General features: G+C 39.4%; 1 protein-coding gene across 1 annotated transcript; it reads left to right on the forward strand.

Annotated features, from left to right (window-relative positions):
* Window positions 1–2,882: 2,882 nt before the first annotated feature.
* On the forward strand, window positions 2,883–5,040 carry CYSLTR1 (cysteinyl leukotriene receptor 1). Its single transcript, XM_080652911.1, has one exon. It carries the CDS (start codon window positions 2,899–2,901, stop codon window positions 3,913–3,915), a length of 1,017 nt encoding a protein of 338 aa, XP_080509037.1. The 5' UTR covers window positions 2,883–2,898; the 3' UTR covers window positions 3,916–5,040.
* Window positions 5,041–16,009: the final 10,969 nt, after the last annotated feature.

Raw genomic sequence — 16,009 nt, forward strand, 5'->3', positions numbered from 1 at the left:
AAAATAAACAATTGAACCTAAATATAGAAATTACTAGGAAAGCTTATTTTGGTCTGTAAGGACTGGGAAGTTTCTTAAAGTAAATAAAGATCATCTGTTTCTTGGTCTGTTTCTATTAATTTCTTTATCAGTTTTATTTGGCATATTTTATTTAAAGATATGGGAGTTTCAAATGTATTTATACTATTTGACAGACAAATAAATAATTACTCTGTATCAAGATTTGGGTGTTTTTTAATCCTACAGTTTCTTTATGATTTAGTGCCTTCCTTAATAATTTAGGAAGCAACTTTACTTAACAGAGCCACTTTAGACTCCGAGGCTGGAAAGATTTTTTTTTTAATTTCTTTATTGATTAAGGTATTGCATATGTGTCCTTATCTCTCCATTACTCCCCTTCCCCCAACTTGGAAAGATTTTTAAGTATATTAGAATGAAAATGTAACACTAAGCGATTTTGAATGATAAATAATCCTTTAAAATGCCAAACTTGTTCCATCATTAACTTACTCATTCGCTCAATTAACATTTACTGAGCACTTATGGGCAAGGTACATATGTGTTAGCCCTGTGTGTGGTGCCTTCTTATATATCATCCAGAAAGTCTCTGAGGGAAGGTAACATATGCATACAAATCATTGATCTGCAAGATAGATTAAAAGTACCCCAGCAGGGAAAAATATAGAAATTACTTTGAATAGAGGTTGAGAAAAGGTTTGGTTAAGAAGGTGTAATTTGAGCTGAAGGATGAGTAGTTTTTGCACATAGATGGAGGAAAGGGCATTTCAAGAAGAAGAAATTCATGAAAAAAGATAGGCAGGTGGGAAAACATGTGAAAAAATGTTCCTGGTATATAGCTAAATGGTTTTTCCATTGAATTTTAGGATCTGCAAAGGGGAGAAGTAAGAAAGAAGCTAGGAAAGTTTCATTGCAACCAGACTATAAAAAGCTTTAATCCAGCCAAGGAATCTGGATTTTATTCTGAAGTTTCTCAGGAGCCATTGAAGGTTTTAGAGCAAGAACATAACATAATTGGAAGCTATCATGTATAAAAATTATTCCAGAAAGAGTTTGTGGCAGAATATAGTGGGGGTCAATAGTGGAAGGACAGATAGTAATTACCTAATATCCTTCAAGTGTACTTCTTAAAACAAAGGCTCTGTAAAAAATTTCAACAGCACCATCTAGTGATTCACAACATAACACTGCTCTATTTAAGGAAAACTCAATACAAGGCTAACAAACAAACAAAAGACTAGATTAAGTTTAGGCAATTTCCCTCTCTTCCACAATTACACCTGAGTTCAGAGGACAAATGGTGAGACAGGTACTTGGAAAGCAAACTGAGAAATATCGCAGAGGTTGGTAATAGTGAACTCATTTTTCTCTATCATTTTAAGATATACAGCCTCAGAATGATTCATCTTCATTTTTTTTATCTTATATCAACAGTTCTTGGTGAAAATAATGACATTTTTAATGAAAGGAAAAAATAGAACTTGGATGGATGGATGGATGGATGGATGGATGGATGGATGGATGGATGGTGACACATATCTTCACAGCAGATATAATTGCTAGCAGTAGTAAGCATGGCGAGTTATATCCCACCTACAACCACTATCACAGCTGTCTGTTTCTGTGTCCTTATGCAGAGACAAGATCAGTTCCCTCTATTGCTGGCAGTTCTTTCATGCTCAAGCAGTACTCTCACCTTACAAACCCCAACTCCTCTCTTACCATGGAACAAGAGCTGTGTAAAAGGCCAACAAATTAGGCTTCAATCAAATGTTATCTACCATTATTTATTGATGAGTTTCTCCCACCTTCTTATAAAGAATAAAGGAAAATAATGTAGAGGAACATTAAAGAAATCACTACCTCATCCCCATTTTTATCTGATCAGTTTACCCTGATTAACTGCCCTGACATATTGAACTAAGCTACACCAAGTAACAACTTCTTGTTATGAAAGAAATTAACATGTATTTTTCAACAGTTAAGGCTTTGAGTGTGAGTCTAGGAAGAGAACAAGGATGAACAGGTACAATATCCTCAGCCAGAAAGTATATTCCAATGAGTTATGCTAGTCTTTCCTCAGAGCCCAAACTTATGGTACAGATTTTAGAAATGCATTTCACCTCTTTGTATTTTCCTCATTAAAATAATTAGATGGCTTCTAAAATGTTTCTAGCCTTGGTGTTCTGTGGTTCTAAATAGAGTCAACCATATTCTAGAATAAAATTATTCCCCAGGGGAATTAGTTACATTAATGGAAAATCCAATTATTTTCCCTAGGTTGGAGCATCACCCAGCAGATGTTACCTAGGAAGCCCTCTTCTTAGGGGAACCACAAATTTTCACCCACATTTTATTCTCCAAGATAATTCAGTGCTTTTCCAATAAATATATGACAAGTGATAAATAAATTGATAACTAGGTAAGTAGATTCATATTTATGATACCAGTCTCTTTAGAGCTTTTCTCTAATTGAAAAACAAACTCACTTTAAAGGAAGATTTACAGAATAGTACTAGAGTAATAAGACAAAATAAAGCAGAGCTGTTTTAGGTTGTTCTTGAAGATTAAGAGGAAGTCTATCAGGCAAACACAGGTGGAAAAGGAGGTAAGAAAGAGTGCTTCTCCTGGGTACTAAGTGCAGTTGAATTCCTCCTCATTGTCCTACTAGCCTTGCTTCCTGCCATGGTCAAAATGCATACATAGTGACACCATAAAGTGAAAGCTTACTACCTCCTGTTTTTTATGGTCTGATAAAAATTGACAAGATATATATATATATATATATATATATATATATATATATATATATATATATATATATATATATATATATATATTGATTGATTGTAGGCAACAAGCAGACATTCCTAGAGAAGCATGGATGGAGCTGGAAATCTGACAGTATCTTCTGCCGGTAATATTACTTGCAATGACACTATTGATGACTTCCGCAATCAAGTGTATTCCACCTTGTACTCTATGATCTCCGTTGTGGGCTTCTTTGGCAACGGCTTTGTGCTCTATGTCCTCATAAAAACATATCATGAGAAATCAGCCTTCCAAATATACATGATTAATTTAGCGGTATCAGATCTACTGTGTGTGTGTACACTGCCTCTCCGCGTGGTCTATTATGTTCACAAAGGCATTTGGTTCTTTGGTGACTTTTTGTGCCGCCTCAGCACCTATGCCTTGTATGTCAACCTCTACTGTAGCATCTTCTTTATGACAGCCATGAGCTTTTTCCGGTGCATTGCAATTGTTTTCCCAGTCCAAAACATTAATTTGGTTACACAGAAAAAAGCTAGATTTGTATGTGTTAGCATTTGGATTTTTGTGATTTTGACCAGTTCTCCATTTTTAATGTCCACACCTTACAAAGATGAGAAAAACAATACCAAGTGCTTTGAGCCTCCACAGGATAATCAAGCTAAAAATCATATTTTGGTCTTGCATTATGTGTCATTGTTTATTGGATTTATAATTCCTTTTATTATTATAATCGTCTGTTACACAATGATCATTTTGACCTTACTAAAAAATTCAATGAAGAAAAACCTATCAAGTCGTAAAAAGGCTATAGGAATGATTATAATCGTAACAGCTGCCTTTTTGATCAGCTTCATGCCATATCATATTCAACGTACCATCCACCTTCACTTTTTACACAATGAAACTAAACCTTGTGATTCTGTCCTTAGAATGCAAAAGTCCGTGGTCATAACCTTGTCTCTGGCTGCATCAAATTGTTGTTTTGACCCTCTCCTATATTTCTTTTCAGGGGGGAACTTTAGGAGAAGGCTGTCTACATTTAGAAAGCATTCTTTGTCCAGCATGACTTATGTACCCAAGAAGAAGGCCTCATTGCCAGAAAAAGGAGATGAAATATGTTAAGAATAGTATAAACCCATCTCCAATGCAAATCGATGAAAAAGAGATTCTCGAGCAAATATTTTCTCAAATAATTTATAATAAAATAACAATTTCCATTAATAATTTACAAGTAATTAAATGTGTGCCTATAAATCTCTCTCATTTATGCATCCACATTATTAGAGGTCCAAAAAGAATTTTAAGTGTTAAAGTTATATTCCACAACTATTAACTAAATTATGTATTTGATCATTTGCCAAAAGGTGAAGAATATTTGTATATTGGCACTCAAAAAAATGGGTCCAAGATCAAGGTTTTCTGCCTCAATTAAAAGAATAAGTAAGAATTAGCCTTTTAAGATATAAAATTAGCAAATAGTTCTCAATCATACTAACATATCTCTTTGCATGCATGCCATCAAATGAGAACTAAAATGACCCATCAGCTAAATAAAATGTACTACCACCTTCTTCCTTTGTAGTATTGACTGGATAGGCAAAGTAGGGCTATTTATTCCATAAAAGAGAATGTGCAAGTGCTAGAACAGCCTGGTAGTCAGCCAAAGGCTCCTAAAGGCTCTATGCAATGTACTGGAAACTGAAGAAAATAAAACTGGTCAAAGTCCAGTTTGTGTCCAATTTTCTTCTGCTGCTTACTCAGGCCATCAAAAGAGAATGGTGGAGTTTTTGTTAATTTTTGAGGTTCTTATAGGGAATTCTCTCCCTACATGACACACAGACCTTCCTTAAGAAACCAGACAACTGGCATTCCTATATTTGAACAGAAGTAATTAAAAATCTATCTAAAGAAGATGAAAAGGGGTCTACTTTTCTGCATGCTTATTACTGGGATCAAATTTAACTAAAATGGATTTTAAGTAAAAATGTAAATGTTTATATTACAAATTGTTTTAAGGAATACTTATATTTATGCATATGTGTATAACTATGTAAGAGATTTTGCTCTGTTATATACAATTATAAGTGAAAGTTAATTATAAGCTTTATTATTGTTTCATACTTTTTACCTTTTATTGGCATGTTGAAAAAAATATCAAGGATATGTTTACAGTGGTTTTTCTATTACAGTGGAAGCTTTGTTCTTTAAATAGCAAAAAACAACTTGATTGTGGCTGAAATATAATATTCATAGAAAAGCTTTTGTCATAGTGTGGTCTGTTCCTTAATTCTTTTTTTTTTTAAATATTTTATTGATATTTTACAGAGAGGAAGAGAGAGGGTTAGAGAGCTAGAAACATCGATGAGAGAGAAACATCGATCAGCTGCCTCCTGCACACCTCCCACTGGGGATGTGCCCGCAACCAAGGTACATGCCCTTGACCGGAATCGAACCTGGGACCCTTCAGTCCGCAGGCCGACACTCTATCCACTGAGCCAAACCGGTTTCGGCTGTTCCTTAATTCTGTGTTTCAAAAGGCACATTACCCCAGAAGAAATAAATAATGGTGAAAAAAAGTAAATTTGGAGAAACCAAGATGGTGGCATAGGTAAATACCTAAACGGTTGCCTCGCACAACAATTTCAAAACTACAAGTAAAAGACAAAATGGACATCATCCAGAACCACAGGAAGGCTGGCTGAGTGGAAATTCTACAACTAGAAGGAAAGAGAAAAGCACACTGAGACTCAGAGGAGCTGCAGGAGGCAGAGGTACTGAGATGCGTGTGTGGAGAGGACTGGCAACTGAGTGCTGGGCGGCTTTCTCAAGCAGGAGGGAGAAAAAAGCTCCCCATTGCACTGAACTCCAGTTCCGGGCGAGACTCTGGGGACCCAGACTCATTCGGGGAGAAACTGGACTGTCAGGAAAGAGAAAAGCACAGTGAGACTGTGAGGAACTGCGGAAGTAAAGGCATAGGTACCAAGGTGAACGCGCGGAGAAGGCAGGCAACTGAGTACACAGCTGGCTTTCTCAAACGGGAGGGAGACAAAAGCTCCCAACTGCACTGAACTCCAGTTCCAGGCAAGATTCTGGGGACCCAGACTCATTCGGGGAGAAACTGGACTGTCTGGCAGCGGGCAGAAGTAGAGGGCGGCTTTCTCTCTGAGACACAAGGGCTTATTAGGACAAAGCTGGTAGGAAAACAAAGCTGTCTGCTACACCCTGAGACTCCGCCCCATCCAAGCTGAGCACATAGGCTTTTGCAAGTCCTGTCTCATAAGGGTGTCTCCAGCACAAAAGTTCTCCCAGCATAGACACAGCTGATCTTCACAGCCAATTGGCCTGGAGGTCAATTCCTCCCAGTGATACCAACAACAATCTATGCTTAACTACAACAAGACTGTGCACACAGCCCGCAAAGGGGTGCACCAAGAGTGTCCACCTCAGGTAACTGGGGAGGCTGAGCCACTGGGCCCTAGAGGACACCTAGCACACAGAGCCACTCTATCAATTCATGGAAGCAGCCAAAATGCGGAGACAAAGAAACAGGTCACAAATGAAAGAAATGGAGGAAAGCAAACGACTGGATATAGAGTTCAAAACCACAGATATAAGGTTTTTCAAGAATTTCCTAGAAAAGGCCAATAAATTTAGCGAGACCCTAGAGCAGCCTTGGGCAAACTACAGCCCACGGGCCGGATCCGGCTGTTCTATCCGGTTCTCTTGCTCTCCCCTCTGCTCCTTTACTTTTAATTTATATTAGTTCACACAAACACTCAATCCATGCTTTTGTTCCAGCCCTCCGGCCCAGTTTAAGAACCCATTGTGGCCCTCGAGTCAAAAAGTTTGCCCACCCCTGCCCTAGAGGATATGAAAAAGGACCAACTAGAAATTAAGCATACACTGACTGAAATAAAAAATATTATACAGAGATCTAACAGCACACTAGAGGATCACAAGAATCAAGTCAAAGATTTGAAATACAAAGAAGCAAAAAACACTCAACCAGAAAAGCAAAAAGAAAAAAGAATCCAGAAATATGAAGATAGTGTAAGGAGCCTCTGGGACAACTTCAAGTGTACCAACATCAGAATTATGGGGGTGCCAGAAGAAGAGAGAGAGCAAGATACTGAAAACCTATTTGAAGAAATAATGACCAAAAAAATCCCCCACCTGGTGAAAGAAATAGACTTACAAGTCCAGGAAGCGCACAGAACCCCAAACAAAAGGAATCCAAAGAGGACCACACCAAGACACATCATAATTAAAATCTCAAGAGCAAAAGACAAAGAGAGAATATTAAAAGCAGCAAGAGAAAAACAGTATGTTACCTACAAGGGAGCACCCATACGAATGTCAGCCGATTTCTCAACAGAAACTATGCAGGCCAGACGGGAGTGGCAAGAAATATTCAAAGTGATGAATAGCAAGAACCTACAACCAAGATTACACTACCCAGCAAAGCTATCATTCAGAATTGAAGGTCAGATAAAGAGCTTCACAGATAAGAAAAAGCTAAAGGAGTTCATCACTGCCAAACCAGTATTATATGAAATGCTGAAAGGTGTTCTTTAAGAAGAGGAAGAAGAAAAAGGTAAAGATAAAAATTAAGAACAACAAATACATATCTATCAACAAGTGAATCTAAAAATCAAGTGAGTAAAAAAACTGATGAACAGAATAAACTGGTGAATATAATAGAATGAGGGGCATAGAAAGGGAGTGTACTGACAATTCTCGGGGGGAAAGGGGTGTGGGGGTGCAGGAAGAGACTGGACAAAAATCGTATACCTATGGATGAGGACAGTGGGGGACGGGGGGGTAAGGGCAGAGGGTGGGGTGGGAACCTGGTGGAGGGGAGCTATGGGGGGAAAAAGAGGAACAATTGTAATCTGAATAAGAAAGATTTATTAAATTAAAAAAAATAAAGTTATGAAAGCAGAAGTTCTTTCTTCTAAATAAATTTTTATTTTTCAGATTACAATTGTTTGTTTTTTCCCCCCCCCATAGCTCCACTCCACCCGGTTCCCACCCCACCCTCTGCCTTTACACACCCCCACTGTCCTCATCCATGGGTTTACGATTTTTGTCCAGTCTCTTCCCTCACCCCACACACCCCTTTCCCCCCGAGAATTGTCAGTACACTCCCTTTCTATGCCCCTCATTCTATTATATTCACCAGTTTATTTAGTTCATCAGATATTTTATTCACTTGATTTTTAGATTCACTTGTTGATAGATATGTCTTTGTTGTTCATAATTATTATCTTTTCCTTTTTCTTCTTCTTCCTCTTGTTAAAGAACACCTTTCAGCATTTCATATAATACTGGTTTGGTGGTGATGAATTCCTTTAGCTTTTTCTTATCTGTGAAGCTCTTTATCTGACCTTCAATTCTGAATGATAGCTTTGCTGGGTAGAGTAATCTTGGTTGTAGGTACTTGCTATTCATCACTTTGAATATTTCTTGCCACTCCCGTCTGGCCTGCATAGTTTCTGTTGAGAAATCGGCTGACATTCGTATGGGTGCTCCCTTGTAGGTAACAAACTGTTTTTCTCTTGCTGCTTTTAATATTCTCTCTTTGTCTTTTGCTCTTGAGATTTTAATTATGATGTGTCTTGGTGTGGTCCTCTTTGGATTCCTTTTGTTTGGGGTTCTCTGCGCTTCCTGGTCTTGTAAGTCTATTTCTTTCACCAGGTGGGGGAAGTTTTTGGTCATTATTTCTTCAAATAGGTTTTCAGTATCTTGCACTCTCTCTCTTCTTCTGGCGCCCCTATAATTCTGATGTTGGTATGCTTGAGGTTGTCCCAGAGGCTCCTTACACTATCTTCATATTTTTGGATTCCTTTTTCTTTTTGCTTTTCTGGTTGGGTGTTCTTTACTCCTTTGTATTTCAAATCTTTGACTTGATTCTTGGGATGCTCTAGTCTGCTGTTGGATCTCTGTATATTATTTTTTATTTCAGTCAATGTATGCTTAATTTCTAGTTGGTCTATTTTCATATCCTCGAGGGTCTCGCTAAATTTATCAGCCTTTTCTAGAAAATTCTTGAAAAACCTTATAACCGTGGTTTTGAACTCTATATCCACTCGTTTGCTTTCCTCCATTTCTTTCATTTGTGATCTGTTTCTTTGTCTCCGCATTTTGGCTGCTTCCCTGAGTTGATAGAGTGGCTTTATGTGCTAGGTGTCCTATAGGGCCCAGTGGCTCAGCCTTCCCAGTTACCTGAGGTGGACACTCTTGGTGCACCCCTTTATGGGCTGTGTGCACAGTCTTGTTAAGCCTTGATTGTTGTTGGTATCACAGAGGAGAATTGACCTCCAGGCCAATTGGCTGTGAAGATCAGCTGTGTCTATGCTGGGAGAACTTCTGTGCTGGAGACACCCTTATGAGACAAGACTTGCAAAAGCTTCTGTGCTCAGCTTGGATGGGGCAGAGTCTCAGGGTGGAGCAGACAGCAATGGCTTCCCGTCAACCCTGCCCTAATAACCCCCTGGGTCTCAGTGTCCCGCGATTGAGAAAGCCAGCCACGTACTCAGTTGACAGCCTTCTCCGCGTGCACACACCTCGGTACCTCTGCCTTCCGCAGTTCCTCTGAGTCTCAGTGTGCTTTTCTCTTTCCTGATAGTCCAATTGCTCCCCAAATGAGTCTGGGTCCCCAGAGTCTCACCCAGAACTGCAGTTCAGAGCCATCAGGAGCTTTTGTTTCTCTCCCAGTTGAGAAAGCCAGCCACGTACTCAGTTGACACCCTCTCAGCGAGCACACCTCGGTACCTCTGCCTTCTGCATCTCCTCTGAGTCTCAGTGTGCTTTTCTCTTTCCTTCTAGTTGTAGAATTTCCACTCAGCAAGCCTTCCTGTGGTTCTGGATGGTGTCCGTTTTGTCTTTTAGTTGTAGTTTTGAAATTGTTGTGTGAGGCAGCAGTTTAGGTGTTTACCTATGCCACCATCTTGGTTTTCCGAGAAGTTCTTTCTAAGTGCATATGTTATTTCTATTTCACATCTAATGTCGCAAACGTATAGGGAATAAAACTCAAAAAGATATCTAAAAGGCATAATAGGTTGGGAATGAAAATGGCTGCCAATGGAAAGGCAGACTGCAAGATAGTGTGTGAGGGAGAAAACAAAGGGAGAGTGTGTGGTCACACGGGAGTATTTGTTGGTGAGTTGAGGGACAGCTATACTCCAGGAGACTGTGGGGGACTGCTGGACGGGGCTCCCCTGATGGACAGCCCCCAATGCTACTGGGTTCCCTCCCAGAGCTACCAGCTCTGACATGGACACCTCGCCATCTTGAAGGGGAAAGTGGATGTCATTGGAAGCCTGAAAAGTCTGGGGAATCTACAACTACTGCACCCACCGAACAGCTGCGAACCTGAGAACACCTGTCCCCAGTGGCGCAAGCACGTGGATTCAGAGGAGCTCTACACTCCCTCACAGAAAGGTCAGATTTTGCCTGGGATAAGGTGAGGTCTGTGGTCACAGCAGGAGAGAGAAACACATGCATGGCAGGAGCTGGAGAACCTGGGGAATTCTTTGCCTAGAAAAATCTGTAGCTTTTGAGGCTGGCGTGATCTGTGGAAGAGGGTCCTCAGAGCTGATAACAGAAGGGAACTCTAAAAAGCAACCCATTTTGATCTTGGTGCAAAAGGACAGGCTAAAAATTTTAAAAGTGTGCCATCTCCTTAGACCCAAAGGAAAAAAAAGACTGCACAGACTTGCGCGCAGCCACAGAGTTCCCCCACTTATGCTGGCTCTTTATTTTTCTTTTTTCTTTTTCCTCTTTAAATCATTGCTTCTGGTTACTAAGCCCAATACATAGGATCACCCAATTGGGGACACGCTAAGAGACTGCAGGGGAAAGTTGTTTTTCTGGAACCTGGGGATCAGAGCAGGGAATAACCATCAGAGAACCAGCTTTGGGGCAACCCACTCTCACAAACCGGTATTGAGTGCCACAGGGAAAGCAGGATTTAAACACTGGCTAGAGAGGACCTATAGTCCCGGACGTCAATCCAGAACACTGCCACCCAGGGGCTGAATCACAAATTCACTCTTGTGTAATCACAAATAAAGGAATACAAGAAATTAAGACACACTGCCTGCTTAAAAATGAGGATTGGCTTACAACACTGAGGAACAGTGGAACGCAGGGAACTGCAATACTGTCTTGATTAGGAAACAGGGGTGCCAAACAGAACAGTAGAGGAAGTGAATTACCTTCACTACTGCACTTGCTTTTTTCATCTTTTACTTAAGAAACTAATTTTTTTGCTCACTTTATTTTACCTTTTTAATTATTACATTTTTATTTTCAATCAGTATTATTACTACTACCATTTTACCTTTTTTTAAAAAAAAGTGTCATTTTATTTTCTTTTTATTTTACTTTGGGATTAGTGTTCTAAATTCTATTTTCATCTTTCCTTTAGCATCATTTTACTCTATCTGAACATTACCTTTATGCTATCACTCTCTTCCTAACTTTTCCCCTTTTGTTGTCCTGTTTATCTTACCCTTTTCCTGCTTTAGATTTCCCTATTCTTACTTTTTACCCCCTATTAAAATTTCACCCTACTTATATATCTAAATTCCAATCCCCTGCTCCAAGTTCATACACACCTCTCTCTTCTATGTCTTCACTACCCAAAAAATTGTTTTTCTCTCTGTCCTTTTGTTGTTGTTTGCTTGAATGTTGACTATATCGATTTTTTATGCTTCATTGTTGAGTTTGTTTTGCTTATTCTTTTTTGTTTGTTTGTTTTGTTTTTGTTTGTTTTTTGCTTCTGTTTTTCCTTGTCTCTCTTGTTATTAGTTGTAGTTAGCAGTTTGTATTCCTCTCCAGGTACTTGTTGCTGCCATTTGTTGAGATTAGTGGCTGTTCTATTGGAGTTTTCTCCCCATATATATAGTTTGTTCCCCTCTTCTTTCTTTTCTCTCTTAATTTTTTTTCCTTTTCCCAATTTCATTTTTGCACTCCTTTCTTTTTTTTCTCTTCCTCTTTCTGTCCTATCCTCTAATTTGCCTATCTCCGGTGGTCACCTTTATTTGTGGTTATTAATATTGTCAATACATTTCTGTTCAGTGCCTTGTGAGTTGTCCCTGGTTGTGTTGTATTTTGTGCCTTTAAATGAATGCAGGAGAGAGAGGACTACATAACCAGACACCCAGAGAAGAGAGACCATGGGGAGATAAAGAAACAGCCCGCATATGAAAGAAAAGCAGGAATCACCAGAAAAAAAAGTAAACGAAATAGATTCAAGCAACCAGTCAGAGAAACAATTCATAGAAATGGTCATAAGGTGGCTGAAAAGAATGGAAGACAAATTCAAAAATATGAGTAAGAACCAAGAGGAAATGAAGAAGAACCAAGAAGAAATGAAAAATGACATCGCTGCTGTAAAGAACTCAATAAAAAGCATCAAGAGTAGACTAGAAGAAGCAGAGGAATGCATCAGTGAGCTAGAATACAAGGTAGGAAAAAATACCCAAGTAGAGCAGCTTCTAGAAAAATAAATTAAAAGCAGGAGGAGAGCCTAAGGGAACTTTGGGACAACACGAAAAAAAACAACATCCACATAATAGGGGTGCCAGAAGGAGAGGAAACAGAGCAAGAAATAGAAAACCTGTTTGAAGAAATAATGACAGAAAACTTCCCCGATATAGGGAAGAAAAACCCCACACAAATCCAAGAAGCTCACAGAGTCCAAAGCAAAATGAACCCCAAAAGACCGACGCCAAGGCACATTATAATTAAATTGAAAAACACCAATGACAAAGTAAGAATCTTAAAAGCGGCCAGAGAGAGACAGAAAGTTACCTACAAAGAACCTCCATTAGACAAGCAACTGATTACTCAACAGAAACTCATCAGGCCAGAAGGGAATGGAATGAAATATACAAAGTCATGCCTTGGAAGGGTCTGAATCTAAGAATACTGTACCCAGCAAGGCTATAAATCAAAATTAAAGGTGAAATCAGGAGCTTCACAGACAAAAAAGGACTAAGGGATTTTATTACCACCAAACCAGCAATGCAAGAAATGCTAAAGTGTCTGCTGTAAAAAAAAAAAAAAAAAAAAAGGAATAGGAAGCGAAGAAGGAACACAGGGGTAAAGAAAACATGGCAACAAATAAGTACCTATCAATAACAACTTAAAATGTAAATGAATTAATGCCTCAATCAAAAGACATAAGGTAACGGATTGGATAAGAAAACATGACCCATATATATGCTATCTACAAGAAACCCACCTCAGAAAAAAAGATGCACACAGACTGAGGGTCAAGGGATGGAAAAGGGTTTTTCAGGCGAATGGAAATGAAAAAAAAGCTGGGGTAGCAATACTTATATCTGACAAATTAGATCTCAAACTGAAGGACATAACAAGAGATAAGGAAGGCCACTTCATAATACTAAAGGCAGCAATCCAACAAGAATAAATCACTCTGTTAAACATATATGCACCCAATAAAGGAGCTCCCAAATACATAAAAAAAACTCCTGGTGGATATCAAGGGAGAGATTGACAGCAATACAATCATAGTAGGAGACTTTAATACCCCACGATCACCATTGGACAAATCCTCTAAACAAAAAACCAACAAGGAAACATCAATCCTAAATGACTCACTATACCAGATGAAATTAATTGACATCTTCAGAATATTTCACCCCAAAGCCACAGAATATACATCTTCTCAAGTGCACATGGAACATTTTCAATGATAGACCACATATTAGGACACAGGCAAAGTCTCTTCAAATTCAAGAAGATAGAAATCATATCAAGCATCTTCTCAGATCACAGTGGCATAAAACTGGAAATCAACTGCAATAAAAACAATCCAAAAAAATCAAACACATAGAGACTAAACAGCATGCTAAGGAACCCTTTTGCACTGCTGGTAGGAATGCAGACTGGTGCAGCCACTGTGGAGAACAGTATGGAGTTTCCTCAAAAAACTAAAAATGCAACTGCCATTTGACCCAGTAATCCCACTTCTAGGAATATATCCCAATAAACTAGAAACACGAATCAGAAAGGATATATGCACCCCTATGTTCATAGCAGCACAATTCACCATAGCTAAAATCTGGAAACAGCCTAAGTGCCCATCAGCAGATGAGTGGATTAGAAAACTATGGTACATCTACACAATGGAATACTACACTGCTATAAAAAAGAAGGAATTCTTACCATTTGCAGCAGCATGGATGGACCTGGAGAGCATTATTTTAAGTGAAATAAGCCAGGCAATGAGAGAAAAATACCACATGATCTCACTCATTTATGGAAAATAAAGAACATTATAACCTGATGAACTAAAAGATAGATACAGAGGCAGTAAAGCACCAAACAGACTGTCAAATTACAGCAGGAAGGCTGGGGAGTGTTGGGGAGTAGGGAAAAGAGATCAACCAAAGGACTTGTATGCATGCATATAAGCACAACCAATGGACACAAGACACTGGGGGGTGGGATGAGGGCATGCAACAGGGGTTAGGGGAGGCTGTTGGAAGGTCAATGGGAGAAAAAAAAACAGGAGATATATGTACTACTATATGTAATACTTTAAACAATAAAAATAAATAAATAAATAGCACAGGCCAGATTCACACACAAAAAAATAAATTAAAAAAATAAAAGGCATAGTAGTAGCTGATGTCCATTTTTTATTAAAATATTAAGGGTGAGAGAGAAACCAAGATGGTGGCATAGGTAAGCACCTAAACTGCTGCCTCGCACAACAATTTCAAAACTACAACTGAAAGACAGAAGGGACACCATCCAGAAACACAGGAAAGCTGGCTGAGTGAAAATTCTACAACTAGAAGGAAAGAGAAAAGCTCACAGAGAATTGGAGGTATGGCAAAGGGTCTTTGTGCGCGCAGAGAGGAAGTGCGGCTGAGAGCCTGGCTGACTTTCTCTGGCGGAAGGGGGAAGGAAGCCCCCGACTGCACTGAACCCCAGTTCTGACTGCACTGAACCCCAGTTCCAGGCGAGCCCCTGGGGACCCACGCTCTCTCAGGGGAAATCTGGACTCTTGAGCAGAGACTCGGGAGCCGGGGAAGGCAGAGGTCTGAAGGCGCGCGCGTGCGCACAAGGGCAAGGCTGACGGGTAGCCAAGACTGTCTGCTCCGCCCTGAGACTCCACCCCATTCAAGCTGAGCACAGAGGCTATTGCAATTTGGCAAGTCTAATCCTATAAGGCTGTCTCCAGCACCGAACTTCTCCCAGTGTAGACACAGCTGATCCTTACAGCCAACTGGCCTGGACGTCAATTCCTCCCAGTGATACCAACAACAATCAAGACTTAATTACAACAAGGCTGTACACACAGTCCACAAAGGGGTGCACCAAGAGTGTCCACCTCAGGTTAACTGGGGAGGCTGACCCACTGGGCCATATAGGAAACCTAGCACACAAAGCTACCCTACCAACTCAGGGAAGCAGTGAAAATGCGGCGTCAGAAAAACAGATCACAAACTAAAGAAATGGAGGAAAACAAACGACTGGATATAGAATTCAAAAACACGGTTATAAGACTTTTCAAGAATATCCTAGAAAAGGCCAATAAATATAACGAGACCCTTGAAGATATGAAAAAGGACCAACTAGAAATTAAACATACATTGACTGAAATAAAAAATATTATACAGAGACCCAGAAACAGACTAGAGGAACACAAGAATCAAGTCAAAGAATTGAAATACAAAGAAGCAAAAATCACTCAACCGAAAAAGCAAAAAGAAAAAAAAAAAAATCCAAAAAGTTGAAGATAGTGTAAGAAGCCTCTGGGACAACTTCAAGCGTACCAACATCAGAATTATGGGGGTGCCAGAAGAAGAGAGAGAGCAAGATACTGAAAACCTATTGGAAGAAATAATGACAGAAAACTTCCCCCACCTGGTGAAATAGACTTACAAGTCTAGGAAGCGCACAGAACCCCAAACAAAAGGAATCCAAAGAGGACCACACCAAGACACATCATAATTAAAATCTCAAGAGCAAAAGACAAAGAGAGAATATTAAAAGCAGCAAGAGAAAAACAGTTAGTTACCTACAAGGGAACACCCATACGACTGTCAGCTGATTTCTCAACAGAAACTATGCAGGCCAGACGGGAGTGGCAAGAAATTTTCAATGTGATGAATAGCAAGAACCTACAACCAAGATGACTCTACCCAGCAAAGCTATCATTCAGAATTGAAGG

The sequence above is a fragment of the Plecotus auritus genome, assembly GCF_963455305.1.
Source record: "Plecotus auritus genome assembly, chromosome: X".
Lineage (NCBI taxonomy): Eukaryota > Metazoa > Chordata > Mammalia > Chiroptera > Vespertilionidae > Plecotus > Plecotus auritus.

Bases quoted from the DNA above. Each gene is read 5' to 3' on its own strand.
- CYSLTR1 (XM_080652911.1), top strand. From the start codon at position 2,899: ATGGATGGAGCTGGAAATCTGACAGTATCTTCTGCCGGTAATATTACT.